This window comes from Oryx dammah, unplaced genomic scaffold, assembly GCF_014754425.2.
Source record: "Oryx dammah isolate SB20612 unplaced genomic scaffold, SCBI_Odam_1.1 HiC_scaffold_12, whole genome shotgun sequence".
Classification (NCBI taxonomy): Eukaryota; Metazoa; Chordata; class Mammalia; order Artiodactyla; family Bovidae; genus Oryx; species Oryx dammah.
The window spans coordinates 68531262-68556185 of record NW_024070196.1 but is presented as its reverse complement, the minus strand read 5'-3'; the positions used below and the strand labels follow the sequence as shown (position 1 = coordinate 68556185).

Genomic DNA, 24924 nt, shown 5'->3' with positions numbered 1-24924 from the left:
CCTCCCCCACCCCGACCCCACTCCATTTTACAGGTGAGGAATAGAGACAGAAAAAATAGATTACTTTCCCAGGACAAAAAACTGCTGAGTATTGAAGCCGGAATTTGATTCCAAGCAGCTCGGCTCCAGTTCCCATGCTCCTAAGGCAGGGGGGATGAACGGTGAGAACCCCACTGAGGTGGATGTTTGGACTTTTTTTTTCTGACTGTGTCGGGGAATGTGGGATCTTAGCTGCACAACCAGGAACGGGACCCACGCCCCTACATTGGAAGTGTGGCAGAGTTTTAACCACTGGACCCCCAGCGAAGTCACTGCTTGAACTCGTATTGGAGACCCTTCCCCGCAGGGGCCGTGCTCTCAAGCACTGGGGTCTCCCTGGGCTGCCCTCCTTCCGGGCAGGACCTCGAATGAACAATAAAGGAATGAGGCCAGGGAAACAAGAGTTGGGGTACAAGACTTCAGGGAACTGAGCGGAACAGAATGACAGGACATGGGGCTATTGATCACTAAAGAGGAAACTCTTCGCCACCTGGACCTCAGTTTACCCACGTGAGGAGTAAGTGCACTTCACCAAAGCTCTGTGAATCCCTTGGGGAGCGGGGTTGGGTATCACCAAACAAAGGCATAGCCTTTAAACACAGGCACTCCTGGGTTCAAATCCCAGTTGTGCCACCTACGAACTGTCAGCCAGGTCTGTAAGAAATGAAAAGTAGCCAACATTTACTGAGCGTACACTTGTATCAGGCTTTCTAAGCGCTCTGCATCTATTATTGTTTCCTTGAATCCTTGCAGTAACGCTAAGAGGTAAGCACAGGGCTGTGGTCTGGTACCCAGGAAATGCTCATTAAAGAATTAGCTTTATTATTTTCAAATAAAGAGCACAGCCTCCTATTGAGAGCCCTGTTTTCAGCCCTGGGAGGCTTTATCATTGTAGGATCGTGTAGGGCAGCCAGGTCAGCGGGATCTTGCAGGAAGCTGGGCTCGGGACCCAAAGGCGATCCCCGGCCCCGGAAACACTGGTAGTGCCTGCGCGGAATTAGGCGACGGTCCCTAACGCCACGTGATCGTCGCTTCTCCGCCACCCTCCCATTCCAGGCCCACCACAAGCTCTGCGCGCGCTCGCCGGAGCCGCACTAGGTAGCTGCTTGGAGAAGCCGGAGCGGAGCGAGGCGGGGCCTCCGCCCTGACCGTGAAGGCAGTCAGGAGGACCGTTAGTGCCCTTAGCAAAGATGGCGGAAGACAGCCCACCGGCCGGGCCAATCTGGGGACGCGCTGGCCGTGGGGGGCGCGCACACGAGGGCAGCAGGTGGCTCCTGCGCATGCGCCCCGCTTGTTGGCGGGCAGACGCTAGGGTCCAGAGGCGGGAGTTCGCCCTAGTGCGGGAGTGTGAGGAGCGAGCCAGAGGGCGCAGACGTCCGCGCTCTGCGCGCTGAACGGTCTTTATTCACCGGTTACTTTTCCTAACAGAGCGCTGTAAACAAAGGTCGGGATGTCCTCCTGAGGGGTCTGGCTGGGGCCTGTGCGGCCTCGGGCCTCCTGTCAGCGCCAGCCTCCGCCTGCCCCTGCTCCCTCAGCTCGGCCAGGCCATCTCCCCAGGCTGGCCCAGGGCCTGGGTTTCCGAGGGGAAGGAATGAGGGCCCGGGCAGGAGCCTTCCCCGGCTCTGCGCAGCCCAGGGCCTGGCGTTCGTTTGGAAGACGTGGGACTGGGTTAAGGGTCGGGACTGCCCGCAGGGCCCGAGACCTGCAGCCCTGGTCGCCGACCCGCCGCTCCTAACCGCCCCCTACCCGCCGTGGCCATCCCCGCTCGTCACCGTGGGCGGAGGGGGTGGGGGCCCGCGAGGCCATCCGCGGCTGCCCTGAGCCCCTGCCGTGGAAGCCTCCCCAGTAGGCACCAGGGACCCGCGGCCGCCACCATGTGCCTCCCAGAGACGGGACTGCTAAGGCCTCGCTCAGGTCAGTCAGGAAGTGGGCTGTCGGGCACCCTGGGAGACTCAGCGCCCTCACTGCCTCGATGCCATCTGTCGCTTTTGGGTGGGGTGCTCAAATGGAGTTACTTGATGAAAGCCTGGCGGCTCTAAAAATAGGGGTGGAAGCCTCAGAACTCGCACCCACCAACCAGCCTCTCTGGCCCTTCCCGGAGCTGGGCTCTCGGGAGGTGACGTCCCTGCGCTCTGTTTTCATCGGAGGACAGTGGCTGGGTACCAAAGCTCACCGTCCCAGGAAGCTCTGAGTCACTGACAATCATTAGTAATCAAAGAGGCAGCCAGCGGGACCCAGGGGTTGCTGAATTCCTCGAGGTGAGGGAGAGGCCTGCCTCTCACCCTTAAAGGGGAAGATCTGTGCTGATTCAGGCCACTTTCCAAGACCTGGGAAAAGCCAAAAGAGCCCAGCCTCGGAGACAAAGGGCAGAAGAGCCTCAGAACCCCACCACAACTCTGGGAACTGGCTACCTTGCTATTCCTCATTACGATCAAGATTTACATGTTCATTTGGGAGCAAGTTCCCGCCCCTTGCAGCTGGCTTCCCTGAAGTGTTAGGTCTCAATCTCTCCCCTTTTTCCTAATTTCTTCCCCGCCACCCCATGGCACCTGCCTTCCTGCCTCAGCTGAACACTGGACAGGTGAAGTTGGCACAGTTTACAAGGCAGATACTATCTTGGTGCCCAACCCTTGGGACTCCTTAGTAAGATGAGAGGCAAGGAGACCCACTGCAGCTACTCTCCCAGTCTTTCTTATTCTCAAATGAAGGATCCCCAGATCCAGCCCCAAGGTCCTTCTTCTAGCCCAGTTTTTCTGGGTGTCTGAATGTTGGGGAAATGACCATTACAAGGGGCATAAACTGATGGGGAGACACTGAGGGAGCCAAGCCTGCTGTGGGGGGCGGCATTACTTTGGGGTGACTGCCCCCAGCTGTTGCATCTTCTCTTCTGAGGCTTTGTCTGGAAGCAGGACCTCCACAGTGAAACTGACCTTCTTTGCGTGAATGAAACTGTAGGTGTTGTCAAACCGCAGGACATCTGAGGGGAGGCAAAAAGACAGACATTCAGGCAGTCCCCACAGAGCTTAGAGACAGCGATTTTTGTTGACTGAGCAAGTCAGTGTGGTAGGTAATGAGGATGAAGGTGGCATAAGCAATGGTCCTTAACCTTCTGAAACCCAGTCTAGGTGGGTTACAAGAGTTCATGAAGAGGAAAAAAAAAAAACAAACATGCCAAGTGCTAGGTAGGCAGAGACAGTCACATCTGTTAACAGCTTGGAAGGAGGGGGCCCTATAGTCTGAAATCATGAGAAAGGATTTTTAAAGGAGTTACAGCTTGAACTGGGTCTTGAAAGTGGGGAAGAGAGTTAGTAGCCGCAGTATTGTTAAAATAATGATAGTAATGGTAACAACGGCTATTCCTGTGACTCAGGAAAGGGTTTGCCATCTGTATTATTCATGATAACTCTTGAGTTCAACATTAGTTTTGTTTTATAGAAAAAGGAAGTCACTATGTCACACAGTGAGGAAGGGATGGAGCTGGAATTTCCCTCTGGTCTGTACTGCTGCCTGACTTGGGCCCTGGAAAGCCCAATCCTGTTCAGTTTCTGAAAAAAAGTAAAATAGGCAACCTTTTTTTTAGGCAAACTTTTTGAACCAGAAATTTATCCCACAGAAAGACAAATGGACAAAGATGCTCAATGCACCCCTATTTGTAATCATAAAAGATGAGGAAAACTAAAATGTTCAAAGGAGAGCTGCTTTAAAATTGTTATTGAAATACTATACTGGATAAAAAGGAGGAGGTGACCTTCATGAGAATTAACCAGGGAAACTGTTGACAGTATATCCTTAGGCCAAAACAGCTAACTAGAGAATAGTCTGTAGACTGTTTACAACATTTTTGTTAATATCCAACTCTGTGACCCTATGGACTATAGCCCACCAGGCTCCTCAGTCCATGGGATTCTCCAGGCAGGATTACTGGAGTGGGCTGCCGTGCCCGCCTCCAAGGGATCTTCCTGACCCAGGGATTGAACCCACGTCTCCTGCATTGCAGGTGGATTTGTTACCGCTGAGCCACTGGGGAAGCCCCTTTTGTTAATGTGACCAAAAAAAAAAATTTTTTTTTTTTTGTCTTTGTTATTTGGCCCACCTATACTGACAAGTTTTACAGTGTCAAACTCCTTCAAATATACACTGAATGACAGATGTTAATTCCTATGAATGTGTATGTGTGGGCACATGTCCTGTATATTATGGAGACATGTAATGCTCCTAAAGGGATGGAAAATATTTGGTAGGATAATTCACAAGACCTGTTAGTGATTTCCTTGGGAGAGAGAAGATGGGCATGCAGTTGGCAGAGAAGGCTTCCAAGCCTTGGCCAACGAACAGACTGCTTTTAATCTAACCCTTCTTTTTTTTGAGTTGTTCCATTCCAGTCAAACACCCCTTCCAAAGAACGGGGTGGGAAAACAAAAACACTAGCTCTGCTCTTTCTGCATCCTTGTCTTCTCTCACTTTTCCCAGCCAAAAAATACCCTGTGTATTTAATCCTGAGATGTAATCTTCCCCTCTTCTGACCCTGGACAAAATGCATAGTTTAGACCAAGGGCAGACATACCACCCACCCTTTTCTTCATGGTATGGGCTGAGTAATAACAGTCATCAATTTTCTCTCTGTGCCAGAGTTCTTCAGGACCAATGGTGCCTCCGGAAAGAAGGAAACATCCTCTCTGCCCTGGATGACAGAGCCTTAGCAGCCAGAGTCAGTCATGCTAGAGGAGAAGTCTTTGAGCTCCTTGGACCAAGCACCAGGGCTGAGATGACTCTGCCTAGCATGACATTCTGCCCTCAGAAACAAGGAAAGGGCTGTTCTTAGGCCCAGGCCTGAGGGAAGTGGAGATCATGAATTGCGGTGGTTCATTTTGACACTAATTATGTACTCACGGACTCGTAGAGGCCCCAGAGATCCTCCAGGCTAGGGCTTCTTCACTTTTGTAGGGGAACTGATCCCCTTGAGAATCTGAGAGCATACAATTTCAGATCCCACGGAGCCCACCATGGGCCCTCTGGGGCAGTGGTTCCCAGGAGGAAAGTTACCATTCTGAAGAGAGGTGCTGGGGGTAACCGTGCCCTCTCGTTCGTGAGAGTCTCAATTGGTGTCCTTTAATTTCTCTTTTATATTCCAGATTAAAGTGACAGTGTTAGTTGCTCAGTCACGTCCAATTCTATGCAACCCCACAGACTGTAGCCCACTAGGCTCCTCTGCCCATAGAATTCTCCAGGCAAGAATACTGGAGTGGGTAGCCATTCCCTTCTCCAGGGGATCTTTCCAACCCAGGGATCGAACCCAGGTCTACTGCATTACAGATGGTCTCTTTTTAATGTCTTGGCCACCAGGGAAGCCCTATATTCCAGATAGGAGAGTGTATTAAATTTTTAGTTATGTGTGTAGGTGGGTTATAATATGTATGAATTTCATTTCAGGATAGTAGGAGAGACATTAGATACTATAAAAGGGAGATGGTTGGTCTTTTAAGATTTAAAAGCACTGCTCTGGGGAGCCACAGACCCGATTAAGATCTCCTGCTCTAGCCTACTCCCCTCATTTTAAGGCAAAAAAGAGAAAAATCTAATTACTTAGAGGCAGTTGCTCAAAACACCTGGAGGGTTACTTGCAAAGCTGGTCTCAGAAACCAGGTCCCCTGGTGCCCAGCTGGGCTGTTTAACCTCCCTACATGTTTCAGCTCTCTGACCACACTGCACACTCAGCAGACAGAGTTCAGATCTTTTTTTTTTTTTTCTGAATCTTATTCTTTCCTAGACAAGTACTCTACACTCAGGGCCTCAGAATATATTAGTTGGGAGGAAAACAAAGGGGAATTAGTTCAAACTTTGAGTATACCTGGGAAATGACGGGCACAGCCCAGGGAGGGTTCGTGGGCTCCTACCATTGGACTCAGAGCTATAATTTCTCCACTGGATGGTTATTTTACAGAGGGTTGCCTGGTTCCCCCAAGGCATCACCTCCCACAGGTGAGCTTGTAACCTAACATCGGGTTCTCATAGGCTCAGCTCTAACCTTGGCCGTGGCCGGGGCAACAGCTGACCTCACCTCGATGTCTTTAAACCTGGGCAAGGGGCATGGATGCTGGGTCTCTGTGCCTCCTGAGAACGGACGATAAGCTCCCAGTCAAGGCCCTGCAGGCAGGTAAACACTCCATCTGACAATGTATCCACAAGGAACTAAAATCTGGGATTTGCAAACCTAAGCCTGATTATGTTAAAGAGTTCATGGTCCTACGTGGTACTGTACAGAGAGGCAGTGGGCAGTAGGAAAATGGGCTGGGCTCTGCTCCTGGGCTCGGGCCAATGACTTCTCAGGTCCGGGACCATGCTCTCTCCTCTGTCACGTGACCATCTCTAGGGTAGACTGCGGTCACGAGATCCTGCCCCATCTCTTGCCTATATCTGACTCTTGGTGTCTATGCACGCTACACTGTGGGACAGTATACCTCTCTATACCTCAGCTTCCCTGTCCTTTAAAATAAAGAAACTCAGGCCTGCATGGACAAAGTGCTTTATGCCCCGAGGACGACAGTGTCTGGGCTGGCGCTACACCTGATGCCTGCTGCAGAACAAGGTATACCGCCTTCTCCCTCAGGACCCGGCAGCTCGCTAACAAGCACAGCTCTCCTCCCCAGGGAGCCAGACCACAGAGCATCTGTGAGGAGAGGGCGGTAGAGACTGAGGTTGCCTGGGCTGCGGGGGAGGACACAGGATCTGAGGTTTGGGGCGGTGGTGTGGACAAGTACAGAGACAGAGACATCTGTGGGACTAGTTCAGAACTGGTGGTGTTGCCATGGAAACAGGGCGCAGGGCTTCATAACAATGGTCAAGGCGTGCTGAGTGCCGTACAGCAGGCATGATGCTAAGTGCTGGACAGACCTGATCACGTTTCATCAGCAGCGGTCCCCATGAGGTAGAGAATTTGGTCTCCATTGTAGCAATCAGGGGACTGAGGCTCAGGGAGGCCAAGTCACTGGCCTAAGGACTAGTCAGTGGTCAAGTCTATTGCAGCTTGATGACAAAGCCGTTACTGATTTTCCATGCCTGGCCCCTCGGCTCAGACAGAGAGGAAATGAGATTTGAGGGGGGTTTTCTGTGTGTGTATGTGTGATTTTTCTGCCTAGAAATATAGTACATGTTCTTTGTAACATAAACTGTATTTGCACAACCAGTATAGAGAAAACGAAAGCCCTCTATGTTTTCTTAGTTCCCAGAGATAACCACCACTAGCGTTAGCACAGAATCCGCAGAATTCTTTTGACTTTTTTTTTTTTTTTAGTCAAAGTGAGGATATACCATATATGGAATGTTGCATGCCTTATTTTTTTTAACATGTTAAGAGTCTGCCTGCAATGGAGGAGACCTGGTTTCGATCCCTGGGTCGGGAAGATCCCCTGGAAAAGGAAATGGCAACCCACTCTTGCCTGGAAAATCCCACGAACAGACGAGCCTGGTGGACTACAGGCTCCCATGGGGTTGCAAAGAGTCGGACACGACTGAGCGACTTCACTTTCAGTTTCAGATATCTTATATGTCACTTTATTCTCTTTAATGTGATACTGTATTCTACTGTATGAAGTGAAGTCGCTCAGTCGTGTCCGACTCTGCGACCCCGTGGACTGTAGCCCGCCAGGCTCCTCTGTCCATGGTATTCTCCAGGCAAGAATACTGGAGTGGGTTACCATTTATGGACCATAATTTATTTAATAAAGCCATTTAACTTACTGTCAGTATCTCAAACTGCTAGGAACATCTGTGTACCTATATCTTTGTGTCCTTGTATAAATATTTCTGTAGAATAAAATTTCAGATGTAGAGTTGCTGAGTCAAAGGGAATTTGATCAATATTGCAAAGCTAAGTGAGGTTAAGCACCTGTTCCCATGCCGATTTACCATTTTTATTCCTCGAGTAAAGTTCCTGTTCATGTTCTGTGGTCACTTTTTGATCAAGCTGGAGATGAATGAAGCTCAGCAGAGTCAAGGCTGGGTTCTGCTCACCCTGTGATCCCTGCACCTGCCCAACCTGTTCTGCCTCTCTGATGTCTGGGGAAAGGGCATCCCCTGGAAATGTCTGATAGCGGCAGTCCCAGTCCCAGGGAGACCTGGAACCAGAGAGGAGGCGTTCTGAACCCTTGCAGTCACCTAGCACTGTGACTCACCTTTACCTGGGAGCATCAGGTCAGAGTCCTACCCTGCTGTTAACCAGCTGGGTCACCTTGAGTCTACCCTCTCACCCCTCCATCCTAGGTTTCCTCACTTATGCAAGAGAGGGTGGAACTGATGGAGTTCTGCTTCTAGTGCTAACCGTCTGTGAGCTTAAATCCAGGGAGAAAGAGGGAGCTCACAGGCAGACAGCTAGAGCAGGGGCTTTGAGAGACTTACAGATGCCAGGATCGCTGCAGGTGAGGGTCCCGTCCTCGGGCACCAGGTGAGCGTTGTACCTCTGGTTGGGCAGCACCTCCTTCATCTCCCCAGCCCGCTGCCGTTCCCCCATCTTGGTCTTCAGGAAAATCCCGAAACCAATGTCCGAACCATCCGACATGAACTGCCACCTGCCGGGGACGACCACCCTCTCAGACATGATTCCGTCTACACGTGCCCTCTCTAGGGTCCTGTCACCGAGGCTTCTCCCGCCCCAGCCCGCCGACCGGCACCGAGGGTGGTAGGCTCCGGTCTCCCGGGAGGGCCCAGGCCCTCACCTGAGGACACAGCCCGGGAAGAGGATCTCGTACTCCACTTGGTGGGAGGAGCCCCGGGAAATCTGGACGCTGTGCTCGTACTGCTGCTTCACCCGGTCCCGCACGTAATACTTCTTGGGGATGTCACCCCCGTAGTTGATCTAGAAGCGGGGCACGGAACGCGCTGGAACAAACACTGGAGCCAGGCGTTCCCCGGTCACCTCCGGTCCCCCCCGGGGAAGCCCATACCTTGGATTTACATTTGGGATTTCCATCAGGGTCAGTCATGGTGCCCCCGTACTCCACAGGCAACTGGTCGGGGCTGATATATTTCAGCAAAACCTCCTTCCAGTTTGCTGGCAGGAGACGGAAGGAAGGAGAAAAAAACAAAAAAAAGAGGATCAGCACTAGGCAGGATTTCATCACAGCCCTGGCAGTCTACACACAAGAGGCAGAACAAAACCCGTCCGCCCCCGCACACCAAGCACGGGCCTTGGGAGCACAGGACGTGCACACAGCTCTGCAGGGGGGTCAAGAGGGGCCATCACCCAGAGGACTGCCTTATGCTGTACCAGGAAACCAGAGCAGAGTCGTCCCCAGGGCTTCTGGCCAGCTGGTCAACCTGAAGCAAGCCACTCTGCTCTGCGCCTACGTCGTCCTGCCGCCTTGCAAGATCATGGTGGGAGGGAAGTGAACTAAGCACTCGAGGAGGTGTTTGTCCTAAACTGTAAAGTGCCCTATCCTTAGGAGAGTGTATTATCACTCCCAGGAAAGGGATACAAACGTCTGAAGTGCAAGCAAGAAGGAACAAAGAAAAGGAAGGGCATTCCATGCAGAGGGCACGGCCCGTGCGTCAGGCAGGAGGGCCCAAGTCAACGCGCTCTGCCCTGGTTAGAACGATGTGAGGGCCCGACCGGGGGTCTTGTGCCCCATCACCTGCTGTGCTCAGCCATGACTGAATGAATGCGTCACTGTAGACTAACCTCTTAAGAGAGCTCCCTTGGCTTTATCCCCAGGCACGCTTTCACTTCTGCTCTTGTTTAGGCTGTCTAAACAAACCAGTGATTTGGGTTTTTTTTTTGTCCTCTTATGTTAGTAATCAAACCCTTTCCAGGCTAGGAGAGTTGGCCTCAAGTGCAACCAAGGCTGAGATCCACTCCTCTGCCATTTCAGATTCCTAAACGAGTGTCAGCCCAAGGACAGTGTTTTGATCCTGGGAACCTCTCCGTGCTGACTACAGACACAGGCAGCAGCTCCGAGTCACAGGGTACCTGTAGCATCCTGTGTGGCCGGTGCTGCCTGGAAACCCACGAGCACGGTCTAGGGGCTCCCAGCCCACAGGGGTCTAGAGACTTGCGACTAAGTGACTCCAGGGACATGTGCCCTGTCGCGGGGTGCTTCCATCTGTGCTAAGCTGTAGCCCAGGGTGAATTTCTGCCTCCTCTCTGTTGACGATCCGTGCCTTCCCTGCCCAAGGCGGGTTCGGTTGAAAGGTTTCAGGCGTGGGTGGGAGACATACTGAACCTCCTCCGCGGCCCCGCTGCCAGGAAACCGAACTGGGCTCACGCGTGTGGTGGGCGGCAGCCACAGAGAAGCCAAAACTCATCGAGAGCCTTTCGCTCAGACTGCTTCTTCCCCCAGCTCAGCTGGAGGGCTGGAATCCGGCCAGGAGGATTCTTCCCATCTTACAGACAGGAACTGTGGCAACAAGGACAGCACTCAGCAGCAACAGCCAGCGGCCCTGTGCCCTCCAGACTGCTCTGCGCTACACCCAGGCCTCAGCACGTTTGCAAAACCTCCGTGTTCAACGTGGTGCCTGAAGGTGAGCATTTGGAAGCCTTCAGAATTCCCCTTTCCGCAGGTTCAACTCCGGAGATGGCAATGGCACCCCACTCCAGTGCTCTTGCCTGGAAAAATCCCATGGACAGAGGAGCCTGGTAGGCTGCAGTCCATGAAGTCGAAGCGTCGGACACGACTGAGTGACTTCACTTTCACTTTTCACTTTCATGCATTGGAGAAGGAAATGGCAACCCACTCCAGTGTTCTTGCCTGGAGAATCCCAGGGTCGGGGGAGCCTGGTGGGCTGCCGTCTATGGGGTCGCACAGAGTTGGACACGACTGACGCGTTTTAGCAGCAGCAGCAGCAAATTCAACTCCACAGGTGGCCTTAAGCCACCCATGAGGCTGATCTACTTTTCTAGGCTATTTTCCCACCACTCCACGTCATGTTCCAGCCAGACTTGCCCCCTGCTTGTCCCTGGCTGCCTTGATTTCCGAGCATCTTCCCTCTTGACTTTCCCTTGGCCCCTGACATCCACCGGCTTCCCCGCCAACCACTTCTCCATCTCCCTGGCGGGCTCCTCTTTCTCTGCCTGCCCTCGAGCCTGGGTATCCCCCTCGCGCCACCCTGTTCTGCGGGCAGTCTCATCTCCTTCTCAAGGTCTCATCTGCCTTTATCTTCGTTGTTCTTCCATCGCTGTCACGTCCGACTCTTTGCAACCCCGTGGACTGCCGCACACCCGGCTTCCCTGTCCTCCACCATCTCCCAGAGTTTGCTCAGATTCATGTCCATTGGATCAGTGATGCTATTTAACCATCTCATCGTCTGTCACCCTCTTCTTTTGACTTCAATCTTTCCCAGCATCAGGGTCTTTTCCAATGAGTCAGCTCTTCGGATCAGATGGCCAGAGTATTGGAGCTTTAGCATCAGTCCTTCCAGTGAATATTCAGGGTTGATTTCCTTCAGGGTTGACCCTCTTTCTGAAAAATCCCAGAACTCCTGACCGGAGTCTGCCCCTAAGCTTCAGGCCCAGGCCTCCCCAACATCTGTACATCTCACAGTCTCCTCAAATTCCACCTGGAGCTTTTCCTTCTGGTTGTATTATTCCCCAGTGGAAGTGACTGCAATGCTCAGTCACTTGTGCCAGACCCCAGGGAGCTATTGTAGGTTTATCTTTCTCCCTTCCTACCTCCAGGCAATTGAGTTCCACCTCCTACACAAGTCTGAAATCCATCCTCTCCTCTCTGTCCCTACCACCCCTGGCCCTGCTCAGCCTTTCAACTCTAGGCATGTGGACTTTGGCTGTGGTGGGCAAGAATGGTATCTCATCCCTCACAATCAACAGAGAATCAGATCTTGGCACCTACCCCGCCCCCTGATCAGAACTCCTCTCCAGTGCCCAGGAGCCTGCAGTCAGACCCAGCTTCCCAGCACAGTGCCCTGGGTTCTCTGCCACCCAGCTCCTGGCACCTGGCTCCCTCCCCATATTATCTCTTGCCACACCCTGCGGTGCACGCTACAACCACCCTTGCCACAGTGTGCAAAGTCTTTGCTAAGTGCCCTTCTCTCTGCCCAACGGCTTGCTGCCTCGCTTTATCCAGCCACCCGACTCACTCCATAGCTTGCAGCCGAGGGAGGCATTGCCCCCTACCCAGGCTGGGTGGGCTGAGCACCCCACTCAGTGTTCCCATGGACCCCTCCCTTTTATATGTAACATCACACACTGCTGTGGTTTTACCCAGGTGGCTCAGTGGTAAAGAATCCACCTGCCAGTGCCGGAGACGCAGGAGATGTGGGTTCGGTCCCTGGGTTGGGAAGATCCCCTGGACAAGGAAGTAGCAACCCACTCCAGTATTCTTGCCTGGAGAATCCCATGGACAGAGGAGCCTGGCGGGCTGCGGTCCGTGGGGTCTCACAGAGTCGGACGCAATTGAGCACACACGCATACTCACACTTGATACAACTGTTTGTGTCTCCCTTTCCCGAGAGGCCACCAGCTCTTTAAGGGACTCTGTCTTCCCTCTGTGGCCTTGACACCTACCGAGTCCAGGGCCGGGCACACAGCAGGTGCCCGTGCAACGCGGCCAGCTCTGCTCCTGGGACCCCCTGCTTGGCCGCGTCCAGGGCCTCTTCTAGCTTGTGTCCCAGCTTTCTCTTAAAGGGCCCTCTCCTGTTTCATTGCAAGCTCACTGAGAATGAGGGCTGGCATTTCATTTGATTTTCCCCAGAGTGTTACAGGAAGAGTTCTCATGAAAACAGAGAGGAAGAAGCCCCTTGCTGGGGCCCAGCCTGCTCCCGGGGTCCCACTGCGCCCCAGCCAGAAGAGGGAGCCTTGGCCCTGGCGGCTCGGGCCTTCCCTGTGATGCCATCCCTGGCAGGGCTGCTCCCACGCAGCCATGGCTCAGAGAGTCTGGGCTACTCACCTCCCAGGACCTGGATCTTCTTACGAGTGTCCTCGCTCAGGAAGGGTTTGACGAGGTTGTAGGCCACAGGGAACAGCTTGGGGGCTGCAACGGAGACCAGGCCACGTGAGCCCCGGAGCATCCTAACTATGGCCACATGAGGACCCCCTGCATCCCTAACCACGTCCATCACGGCCCCCAGCGTCGGGCCACGCACTCCCGGGACCCTGGAGCCCACGTAGGCAGCCTGGGTGAGGTTCGGCTGGCCCATCTGTACAGGGGGGAATACTCCAACTTCCTCACCAGGCTGGGAGGCTCCAAGGAGGTAAACACTAAAAGCCATGCCAATTATGAAGCCGTCTGCATAGTCAAAGGTCAGTCTTTGAAACATGTCCCAAGACCGCCACCCAACCTTTGGCTCATTCTAATTTTATTCTCCCCCAAATTCGTCCCAGGACCATTTTTGGCCCCTCCTTCCCATTTAACTTCATCACAGGTAGTTCCCAACTTACCTTTAACGATAAAAAGACGCTTCAGCGTTTCAGGATAATTTTCCTCAAACATGCAAAGAAACTGTGGAAAAAATTCAGCGGGCTCAGAACTCTGTGCCAAGGAGAGAGGCTCTGCTTCCTCCAGCCTCCCCCACTCCACAGGGCCTCCAAGCACCCCCATCTCTCACCCTCCCACCCCACCCCAGCCCTGGCCCTCACCTCTCCGTAGGCCTCCACGGCTGGCTTCCAGAGATGCTTGAGACCCAGGCCCTCGCAGTCATAGATCAGGGTGGTGGTCTCTATCTTCTTCCCCATCTGCAGGGGCACAAGAGCAGAAAGTCACATCACGCGGCCCCAGCCCCAGAAACACACACCGAAGGCCAGCCTGGTTCAGGGGAGACACTGATTGTGCCTTGCACCCACACTGCAACCAGATCTGGGCAGGGCCAGACCTAGAGTTTTCCAAATTAAGATAATTACCCCCAGGCCGGAACTGTAGCCTAGACAAGGCCCCCTTCCTGTCTAGATCGCCCTGCTCTCGTCCAGTAAATGACTGGGTAGACCAAGATGACATCTGAGGCCCCTTCTGTTCTGCAGTTTGACCTGGTGGCTGCCCCCTTTCCTCTGCGCTCCACGTGGCCACGTAGCTTGCAGGCACGGATGCTCTCCGGCCAACCGGAGCCCTAAAGGGGCATCCCCATCTAACGCTTCTCTCCACGCCTCGGCACACACTAGATGCTCGGTGACTGTGGATGACACTGTTGAAATGTCCCCAAACCTATCACATCGTTTGACTGCATGTTTACAACAGCTGAGGAGGAGGGAAAGAGAGAAGACCGTGGCAGCTCCAGCTTGCTCTTCAGTCTTTTTCCCATAAGAGAGTCAGCTGTCCTTCTCTCTGTCTGAATTGAGTTAGACGAGCACAGAATCTGAGCTCACTGACACCAGCGGCACCCAGATAATCGTCCAAGGATAGGGTGGTCCCGACAAAGACTCCACTGGTGCCCAGGCAAGAGGAGAAAAGCAACGATAACATAGTATGTTTTTACAAGGCTGAACTTCACTCAGTTTAAAGGACTGCCTCTTCTTTCAATGGCTGAGTCAAAGATCTCTCATGATGAATGTCACATTGCACCTGAAAATATGTGGGTTATTTCCAAATCTTTTTTGATATTGATTTCTAACATAATTCCACAGTGTTAAGAGAGCAGCAGAGAAGGCAATGGAGCCCCACTCCAGTATTCTTGCCTGGAGAATCCCATGGGCAGAGGAGCCTGGCAGGTTACAGTCTGTGGGATCCCAAGAGTCGGACACAACTTAGCGACTAAACCATCCATCCATCCATATCCTTCTACTTTTCTATTCATTCTATTAGTTTTTGAAGAGTCTGATATTGAAGATCTTCATGACCCAGATAATCACGATGGTGTGATCACTCACCTAGAGCCAGACATCCTGGAATGTGAAGTCAAGTGGGCCTTAGAAAGCATCACTATGAACAAAGCTAGTGGAGGTAATGGAATTCCAGTTGAGCTATTTCAAATCCTGAAAGATGATGCTGTGAAAGTGCTGCACTCAATATGCCAGCAAATTTGGAAAACTCAGCAGTGGTCACAGGACTGGAAAAGGTCAGTTTTCATTCCAATCCCAAAGAAAGGCAATGCCAAAGAATGCTCATACTACCACACAATTGCACTCATCTCACATGCTAGTAAAGTAATGCTCAAAATTCTCCAAGCCAGGCTTCAGCAATACGTGAACCATGAACTTCCTGATGTTCAAGCTGGTTTTAGAAAAGGCATAGGAACCAGAGATCAAATTGCCAACACGCTGGATCATGGAAAAAGCAAGAGAGTTCCAGAAAAACATCTATTTCTGCTTTATTGACTATGCCAAAGCCTTTGACTGTGTGGATCACAAGAAACTGTGGAAAATTCTGAAAGAGATGGGAATACCATACCACTTGACCTGCCTCTTGAGAAATCTGTATGCAGGTCAGGAAGTAACAGTTAGAACTGGACATGGAACAACAGACTGGTTTCAAATAGGAAAAGGAGTACATCAAGGCTGTATATTGTCACCCTGCTTATTTAACTTCTATGCAGAGTACATCATGAGAAACGCTGGGCTGGAAGAAACACAAGCTGGAATCAAGATTGCCGGGAGAAATATCAATAACCTCAGATATGCAGATGATACCACCCTTATGGCAGAAAGTGAAGAGGAACTAAAAAGCCTCTTGATGAAAGTGAAAGTGGAGAGTGAAAAAGTTGGCTTAAAGCTCAACACTCAGAAAACAAAGATCATGGCATCTGGTCCCATCACTTCATGGGAAATAGATGGAGAAACAGTGGAAACAGTGTCAGACTTTATTTTGGGGGGCTCCAAAATCACTGCAGATGGTGACTGCAGCCATGAAATTAAAAGACGCTTACTCTTTGGAAGGAAAGTTATGACCAACCTAGATAGCACATTGAAAAGCAGACATATTACTCTGCCGACTAAGGTCCGTCTAGTCAAGGCTATGGTTTTTCCTGTGGTCATGTATGGATGTGAGAGTTGGACTGTGAAGAAAGCTGAGCGCCGAAGAATTGATGCTTTTGAACTGTGGTGTTGGAGAAGACTCTTGCCAGTCCCTTGGATTGCAAGGAAATCCAACCAATCCATTCTGAAGGAGATCAGCCCTGGAATTTCTCTGGAAGGAATGATGCTAAAGCTGAAGCTCCAGTACTTTGGCCATCTCATGCGAAGAGTTGACTCATTGGAAAAGACTCTGATGCTGGGAGGGATTGAGGGCAGGAGGAGAAGGGGATGACAGAGGATGAGATGGCTGCATGGCATCACTCACTCGATGGACGTGAGTCTGAGTGAACTCCGGGAGTTGGTGATGGACAGGGAGGCCTGGCGTGCTGCGATTCATGGGGTCGCAAAGAGTTGGACACGACTGAGCGACTGAAGTGAACTGAACTGATATTGAAATTCTAACTAAAAATCTTAATTTATCTCCTTAAAACAATTATTGCAATATATAGTGAAACTGTAGGTGACTTTGTTCTGTACTTTCCAAGTCTCCTGTAAATGTATCATCATACTTTCATAATTTAAAAAGTGAGAAAGAAAGAAAAATAAATAAAAGGACTGTCTCTTTTTTTTTCTTCACTGCACCATGCTGAACTTCCCTGACCAGGGATCGAACCCCCACCCCTGAAGTGGAAGCAGGGAGTCTTAACCACTGGACTGCCAGGCAAGTCCTGAAGTTCTACCCTCTGTTCTGAGACAACACTCTCCCTATAGTTTGGGGCTTAATTATGGCAATAATAGCTGGTGTTTTCTCAGTCCTTACTTGGAAAAAAAATGAAATCTGGCAACACAGGTCAGTCCCTAAAACTCTGTAATTTCACTGGTCAATGGAATCCACACGTCAGGGCCTGAGCCCCGAGGCTGCGCTTCACGCCACAGGTGACATCCCCGCTCCGGCGTGACCGACCGACTCCACCGGGCAGACCCCTCTTCGGCCATGCTGGCCCCCTCACCTTTTCGCTCTGGCGGACACATTCCTGCAGCAGCAGCTCGCAGTCCCGCATCTTGGTCTTGAACAAGTCCTGCTTGCTGGCCGAGAGGAGCAGACCCTTGGCGTCCAGGGGACCGATGACATCGTACCAGATGGGCGAGCCTTCCAAGTCGTAGCCGCACATGCCCCCGGACAGGTACTGCTGGACCACCTGGGCCAAGACAGAGGGGCCGCCTGGTCAGCAGGCCCAGGGCAACCACCCCTTCCCCGTGTCCAGGGCCTTCCTCTGGGTTCATCCTTCCCTGGGTGCCAATGGATACTCATTCAGTGACTCGGCATCATCAGACCCTTCCTCTGAAGGCCCCAGGACTGTGGTCCTAACAGCCCTCACGTGGGGTACTGTACTGTCCTACAGCAGTCCCTCAGGTGTGTCTGACTCTTCGCAACCCATGGACTGTAGCTCACCAGGCTCCTCTGTCCATGGCATTCTCCATGCAAGAATGCTGGAGGAGGCTGCCATTTCCTCCTCCAGGGGATCTTCCCCACCCAGGGGCAGAACCCGAGTCTCCTTTGTCGCCTGCACTGCAGGCGGATTCTTCACACGCTGAGCCATCGGTCAGCTTCCAGCCTCGTCAGACCTTTCGTCTGAGGGCCCCAGCCCCGTGGCGCAGGATGCAGGCCACGGCTGTCAGCGGCCTCCTCACGTGGGCTGGGGCGGGGTGGTCTGTCCTCACCTCTGGAGGCTGCCAGCTTGTGATGTTGTCAATGTCCTTTTGCTTCCGGAACTCCACGTGCTGCAAACACATAATCGGGACTTTAAAAAAGCGGGGCAGGGGAGAGGGCCGCCCTCAACAGGCATCTGGCAACGGTGACAGCGCGAGCGGACCACGGGCCACAGGTAAGCCACGAGAAAGCCACTGGCAGGAAGAGAAGGCGGTGCCTCTCTCCAAGGTCTCAGCGGCACAGACTGTAATTCTTGGTTGGCCCAGAACTATGAAAGCTCTGCTTCCCGGGAAGGGACTGCACTTTGTCCCTCAGGATAAGGCTGTACAGGCTGTGATCAGGGTGGGAGGGCTGGATAGAAGTCCAGGCACGGTGTGATTCCGACGGGCAGGAATGGAAGCAACAAACGGGCCTCACCTTCCGGAGCATGGCCTCGGATTTCTGCAGGTTGAAGTTTCTTGCTGCAACAGGGAAACGTGAACAATGGTTAGGCCAGTAGCCTGGGCGCTGAGGACTGAGAGACTGTCCTGCTCCTGTGCTGGGGCCCTGGGGACTCTTAGATCACCCTGCAGGCGGAGGTGGCATGAGGACATTCACTGAGGGTTTGGGGAGCACCTCGACCCCTGGGCTTGCAGGAAGAGCAGGTCAAGGCTCAGGGCAGATGGGAGCAGCCCTGCAAGTTCAGGGTCAGAAGAGTTCTCTCCTAGTGGATGCAATCAAGTGAAGAATCTTATCACCTCTCAGGAAAAGTGAACCCTGGACTCCCTTATCATTTAGCCTTCTCCTTCCAAAAAGCTAATCTCCTGCAGGGTCTAACACTCAGTGGTGAGAACTTGACCTTGGGTTCAAAGATGAACACAGCTGCCCAGTAATCTGGGGCAGGACTGGCAGTACATTCCAGTAGGATGGGGGTGGTGGTGATGAGCCTCCAGTCATCAAAGGACCCACGCATACCCCATGGGGACAGAGGACCCTCCTCCTCCCAGGATTCCCAGAAAGTTTCAGAATCAGAGTTCCCCTGGGTCAACCATTCAGCACTGAAGAACTGATGCTTTTGAACTGTGCTGTTGGAGAAGACTCTTGAGAGTCCCTTCGACAGCAAGGAGATCCAACCAGTCCATTCTAAAGGCGATCAGACCTGAATATTCATTGGAAAGACTGCTGCTGAAGCTCCGATACTTTGGCCACCTGATGAGAAGAACTGACTTGACTCACTGGAAAAGACCCTGATGCTGGGAAAGACTGAGGGCAGGAGGAGAAGGGGATGACAAAGGATGAGATGGTTGGATGGCATCATTGATTCAATGGACATGAGCTTGAGCAAGCTCCAGGAGTTGGTGAAGGACAGGGAAGCCTGGTGTGCTGCAGTCCATGGGGTTGCAAAGAGTCGGACACGACTGAACGACTGAACTGAACTGAACTGGGTCAACTCTATCTCACGCACAAACCTCGACACGCTGTCCTGCTCACGGTTCAACATAAACCCCTCTCTGCCCACCAAGGCCACCTGCTCCCAGACAATCCAGGCAGCCACATGCACTTGGCCCTCACTGTTGTTCTGAGCCAGAGACCCTTCTGCAGAGACCCTCAGAGAGGAGGGGGTGCTTCCTCAGACACGTGACAACCCTTCCAAGCAAATTCTGTTCTGCCATCCTGAATCTCCGCCTGCCAACATGCTGCCCATCGTGGATCCTTTAACCATCCGGCACAGCTTGGTGTCAAGTCAATCCACTTCCCTTTGGAGGTTTTCCAGTTTCCCAGCACCTCTCCTAGTGTGCGTGGGCCAGAGCACAGGTGTTACCTACCCTTCTCCAATTAAGCCTAAGAACTTTCTCAGCAAGAGGCCAGGTCCTTAACTCAAGCGAAGCTTCCCGTCAACTGAAACCCCCAAATCCTTTTCACCTGGGCTACTGAGAAGCCTCTATCCCACAGGCTGAGAGGCGGTTTTCTGGATCTCTCCCTATCAGATTTCATCTTGTTATGGTCAGCCACGTTGCATTTCTTAAAGAGCTTCTGAGATCCACATTGTGAGCAATTTTGCCATGCAGCCTATGAACTGCCCCTCCCAGCTCCATGTCCTCTGTGGGTCACATCGACATTCAGATCTGCTGACAGCCCCGGGACCCGGGCCAGCCAGGCTGCCCTCTGGACTGCCGCCGGCCCCTTAATCGCCGCTCTCCGGGAGCGGCCGGGCACATTCCCTGACGCTGCTGCCCTGAAACACAGTCCACTCTCCTGCACCCAAAGGGTGCAACAAGAGATATGCCCAAAGCCACGCCCGTCACTTGGGCCAGACATGCGCCTGCAGAAATGAGCAGCTCTGGCTCTGGGGAAGTTCCCTCTCGTGGTCCCCTTACACGTGCTGTCATGGCAGTAGGGGGTGGGCAGCTATCAGAGGAATACGATCTGGGTTTGCATCTCAGCCCTTCCGCCTTCTTCCTGTTTGACCTTGGACAAGATATTGCAGCATCTCTGGCCGAATCACCCAATGAGCTAAAAAGCACTTGGAAGACACAAGGCAGCACGCTGTCATGACAGGGGGCGCAGTCGGACCTGAAAGAGGGAATCCTCCCGGCAAGGGAGGGAACCCCAACTGTGAAGTCATCTTCCTGGGGAACAGGAGCAGTAGTGAGTTGTGAGCCCCTTGTCTCAGTGAAGCTCTCCAGTTAACCCTTAGTGGCTCAGGCCCAATATTCAGGGTCTTCGAGGGCCCTCCCCAAGCTGCCACTGCCTCTGGCAGTACGCCTGAGGCCTCCCCGGGGCTTCTACTCCCTGGTCGGGGCAGCTCAGGGCACGGCTTAGGGCACTGCCAGAAAGATGGGCCTGGGAGCCAGAGTCCTGGGTTCTTATTTCATCCCTTCCTAGTCCTGGGAAACAAGGAGGCTCAGCCCTGCCCTGCCGGGCTCACAGGTTTCCTCCACCTCCTGGTTTTATCTTGCCATCTGACCCTTCTCCTCACTAGGTGCCCAGAACTGGGGTGGGGAGGGTGGGTGGTAGGGGAGAGAGTGATGTGTGAGGGCCTGAGGGCCAGCAGAAAGCTGAGCCCTGTCGGGGAAGCCCTCTCACACCTGAGGCTAGAGAAAGACATCTGGCTGGCAGGTGCCTTGCAAATGTTTTCTTTAGAATGAAAAGGAGAAAGAAAAAAGGTTTCTTTTAAAAAGGTGGGGGGGCGGGGCGGAATTCCCTGGCAGTCCAGTGATTAGGACTCTGAGCTTTCACTGCCAAGGGCTCGGGTTCGATTACCGGTCAGGGAACTAAGATCCTTGCATGCTGCACAGCAAAAAAGGAAAAGAAAAACAAGGGGACAAAAAATACCCTAGTTGAAATTCACAGTAGAGTCTGACCAGGCCTGAGCTCCTGCCCAGGAAAATGTGGGGCACGAATGATGTGCAGAGGAGATGCGTCCTGCGTTTGAAGAGGCGGAGCTTGGCCGGGCAGAGAGGCGGGCCAGTCCGAGAGGGTGCTGGCCGGGGGACCAGGGGCTGGGGTTGCTGCCCTAATTCTGCTTCACATTTTCTGTGTGCCCTCAGGTAAGCGCCCTCCCCTCTCTGAGCCTCAGTTTTCTCATCTGGCAACTGAGGATGACTGTACTCCTCTATTCCTGCAAACAAAGGGACAGGGGCTGTCCCAGGACTGGGGGGTTGGGGCGCCTGGGAAACCAGCTGCTGGCTTCGCTTAGATAAAAGAGCGCTGCGATGCTGTTCACCTCAACGGCTCTCTGAAACCACAATCTCCGCCCCTCAAGGTAGCTGGGAGGTGTGTCTGATCCTCGAGCAGCTGGCCCTTCAGTAAAGGCTGTCGGCCCACTCTCCCCACCCGCCCCCTTCTAGCTGCAGCCCTTCAGTAAAGGCTGGGCCAAAATATCCTCCCACTCTGGACTGATTCCACTGCCAACCCCCCTCGCTGGCCCCCACCCTGTCTGAGTAGGCGCAGGTAGGGGGCGGTTCACAGCTTTTTCGCGGGGAGGGCAAGTGGCACTTTCTGAGGCAGAGGGGGCTCTCCTGACGGCACTTGTCCGGGGCAGGGAGGCCTGCCAGCAGCCTCTCCAGAGTGCCCCAGCTATTCAGTTCCTGGACTGAAACAGAAAAACATGTCTCTCCGCCTGTCCCAAGACTCGTAGGGGACGTATGTGCCTGTGTCTATGAACAACTAATCGGCCAGGACTTAACTTTAATACTGGGGGCTACGACTCTGTATCCCCACTCCAGTATTCTTGCCTGGAGAATCCCATGGATAGAGGAGCCTGGCGGGCTGCAGTCCGTGGGGTCACAAGAGTCGAACACGACTTAGCAACTAAACCACCAAGATTCTGGGTCCCGATTTAATCTCCGCTAAAATAACCCAGAGAAATGTTCTCTATTATTTCTATGTCTGGAGATAAAGTTTCTACAAAGGCAGAAAAAGAAAAATATGTCACAAGAATTGAGAGAGAGAGTGGCACCTGACTTGAATCACAGAAGAGGAGAAGAAAGAAAAGCTTTCAGGAGTTGCAGCGGGGGGTTGAGCTGGACCCCGAAGCTAGCGGAAACGTGTACATTTCCCCACCACCTGCACAGCACCACATGCCCCATCCTGCAGCAGGCAGGACACCCGATCTCGTCCCGCTCTTCCACACAGGAGCCGAGGACGAGGTTCACCCCTGGCCCAGGTACAGGCCAGGCAGAGCCAAAAGAGATCTCAGGGCTTTGGAACCAGACGGTGGCTTGAGGGGAGTTTTGTAAACCTAGATCGGGCTGAATGCCACCCATGGTGTTTCCCCACGCTCTCTGCCCCGCCCTCATGACACACGAACCTCTGGCAGCAGGCGGCCTGCCGTTCCCATGGCCAAGACTCTGGTTCCGAACTTGGCTCTGCCTCCAACTTCCCACCAGAGTGGGGCCTTTCTCAGCGTTTCCTCAACCTGCTTCCCCATATCCATCGGCAGAGTTCATCCAGTGGACGGAGAGGGCACAGGGCTGGGAGCCAGCCGACCTGGGCTCCGGTCCTCTGCCTGCAGCTCAGCACTGTGTGACTTGGGGCTCACCTCTCTGAGCCTCAGTGTCATTATCTATCCAATACTATGCAACAGGAGGGTTGAAATTATCTAATAGCCAAGGACCCTTTTGGTTCTAAAGGCTGAATCCTCCAGATTCTGAGCACGCCAGGGGCAGGGTTCCCAAAGGGTGCCATTTCTGTGACCCAGACCAAGCGTCTCGCCCAGCCTCCCTCCTGCAGCCCCTCTCCCCTCACCTCGGAGCCAGCGCAAGAGAAAATAGTCGTCTGGATTCGGCAAGGCGGGCAGCACATCCTGGACATTCTCCCGAAACTGCAGTGAGAGGCAGCTAGGTGAGTGGCAGGTCCCATCCTGACCACCCTCTGCCCAGGGCTCTCCATAGAGGCTTTCGCTGGACCTCTGTTCAGTACAGGGCAACTCTGCAGACATAGGCTGAGCACCTGGGCGGCTCGGGACCCTGTGTGGGTTGTGCTGGTGGGAGCTGGGTAGCAGGAGGAGGTGGGCAGGAAGTACGACACCGCCCCGGCCTGACTGCAGGCACTTACGCGCTCCTTCGTGGCCGATGGGCAGACATGTCCCTAGATAACTGTCAAGCAGACAGCCTGGGGTGTGCCACCGTAGGCATCTGTTTACCAAGCATTTCTGGTGTGCCCAGCACTGAACTTGGCACTGATTCATGCTTCACTCAGAGTCCCTAGAGGTTATAACTGCTCCCATTTTACAGAGGAAGGAATTAGAGCTCTGAGAGGTTAAGTGACGGCCCCAAGGTCAACAGCTAGTAATCAGCAGAGCTGGTAAGCAAACCCCCCCAGTCTGTCCCAGGCCAGAGCAGGCACTCTCTGTCCACCATGGTCTCCCCCTTTAGTGATGGAATGCTGAGCAACGTGCTGGGGGGCAGAGGGAAGAGTTAGATTCTGACTGGGGCCAGGAAGAGGGGGGGTCTCATATGACTTCATGTAATAATGGCATTTGAGCTTGAAGGACTCCAGAGGCAGCGATCCCGGTGGAGGGAGCAGCTCCAGGCAGAAGCCACAAAGGGGGAAAGGGCGGTGAGAGCCAGACAAGAGCTGGACAGTGACCCCAAGGATGGCCACGCCTACACCCCACCTCTCTCAACCCTGTGAGCATGCCCCCTTGCCCTGTTCTGTCCCCAGGCCTCCTGCTCCCAGTCACTGACCTACGGGGCAGCCACAGAGGAACCAATGAGGACCCACCACCTCTGCCTCTTGCTGGGGTCAGCCAGGGACTGAAACCATCCCAGCCCCCAGACAGCTCCCAGAACCCCAGGGACTCTGGCGTGCCGCCACCCCTTACCAAGGACCCTCCCCAGCCCCCGGTTCCTAGCTTAATCACCACCTAATCCCTTCTCTGCCCGGTTTCCCCTGCAGGTCAGCAGTAATATCCGAAACCTCCCTACCCCCCAGCCTCCCGGGATGGGGAGGCCCGGCCCGGGGCGACACCTTCATGGGGCTGATGCCGCGGCCCCACTATTATTGGCAGGAGGCACCTGCCAACCCTCCTCCCCCAGTTTCTCAGCAGTGGAAAAGTGCCCAGCTGTGGAGTCTCCAGCCCTTAAGGCTGGACCCAGTCGGTCCCAAGAATGGCCACTCTCTCCTCTCCCCAAGGGCAGCTGGTGGGAGAGGGTGGGGCTCCGAAACTGCTGTTCCCTTCCTCTGCCCAGGCACCAAGGCATAGCCTGGCTTACCTCCTTGCCTCTTGAAAAGCATCAGCCGGAGTCCCCAGCCAGGGAGGTTGGCAGGGGCAGGGGGTGCTGGGTGGCAGGACAGGGGAGTTGGGGTGGAGGGTGAGGAGCTGGTCTCAGCTCAAACCAACCCCAACTCAGTCTGGCCCTGGTAGGATCCCGGGCTTTGCACCAGCAGGTGCAAACTCCTCAATATCTTCCCTCAAGGAGCAAGCAGAGAAGGACCGCTTGTGTCCAAGGTCGCAGACAGCCTCGGGGCCAGAGCAGAAGCCATCCAAGTCTCCCAAGGAGCCCTCGGGAGGAGGCCCCTTCCATGTGCCACTCACTGCCCCTCTGCCAGAGGAAAACCTCCCGGAAGTGGAAGGGAACCTGGGGACCTGCCCCTGCCCCCGGGGCCCGGCTGCCAGTGCCTGCGAATCAACGTTGCCTCTGTGCCCCCACCTCCAGCTGGCTCCGTGGGCTCCCAAGCAACCACTTCTTTTCCAGGTGGCAGCGCCGAGGACTCGCCCGGGGATGGGGCTGGGGCGGCCAAACTTCCCCAGGGTCCCCTCGGCCGGCGGAGGGAGCCAGGGAATGTGGGGGTCGGCGGCCGT

The 24924-nt window shown here is 53.7% G+C and overlaps 1 protein-coding gene across 5 annotated transcripts in view; it reads right to left on the bottom strand.

Moving 5' to 3' along the window:
- Positions 1–1414: 1414 nt before the first annotated feature.
- The window catches only part of SEC14L2 (SEC14 like lipid binding 2), a 23876-nt gene continuing 366 nt past the window's right edge, over positions 1415–24924 (bottom strand). The window contains exons 1-12 of one of the 5 annotated variants that reach the window (XM_040251053.1): positions 24773–24824; positions 22866–22941; positions 18054–18097; positions 17648–17707; positions 16936–17124; positions 13622–13717; positions 13424–13484; positions 12933–13016; positions 8979–9085; positions 8751–8890; positions 8434–8603; positions 1415–3016 (exon numbers count right to left, since the gene is read on the bottom strand). In XM_040251053.1, coding sequence (XP_040106987.1) covers positions 2886–3016; positions 8434–8603; positions 8751–8890; positions 8979–9085; positions 12933–13016; positions 13424–13484; positions 13622–13717; positions 16936–17124; positions 17648–17707; positions 18054–18065 — 1050 coding nt within the window. In that variant the 5' untranslated portion in view covers positions 18066–18097; positions 22866–22941; positions 24773–24824 and the 3' untranslated portion in view covers positions 1415–2885. The other 4 variants (XM_040251051.1, XM_040251052.1, XM_040251054.1 and 1 more) reach the window with 4 other exon arrangements.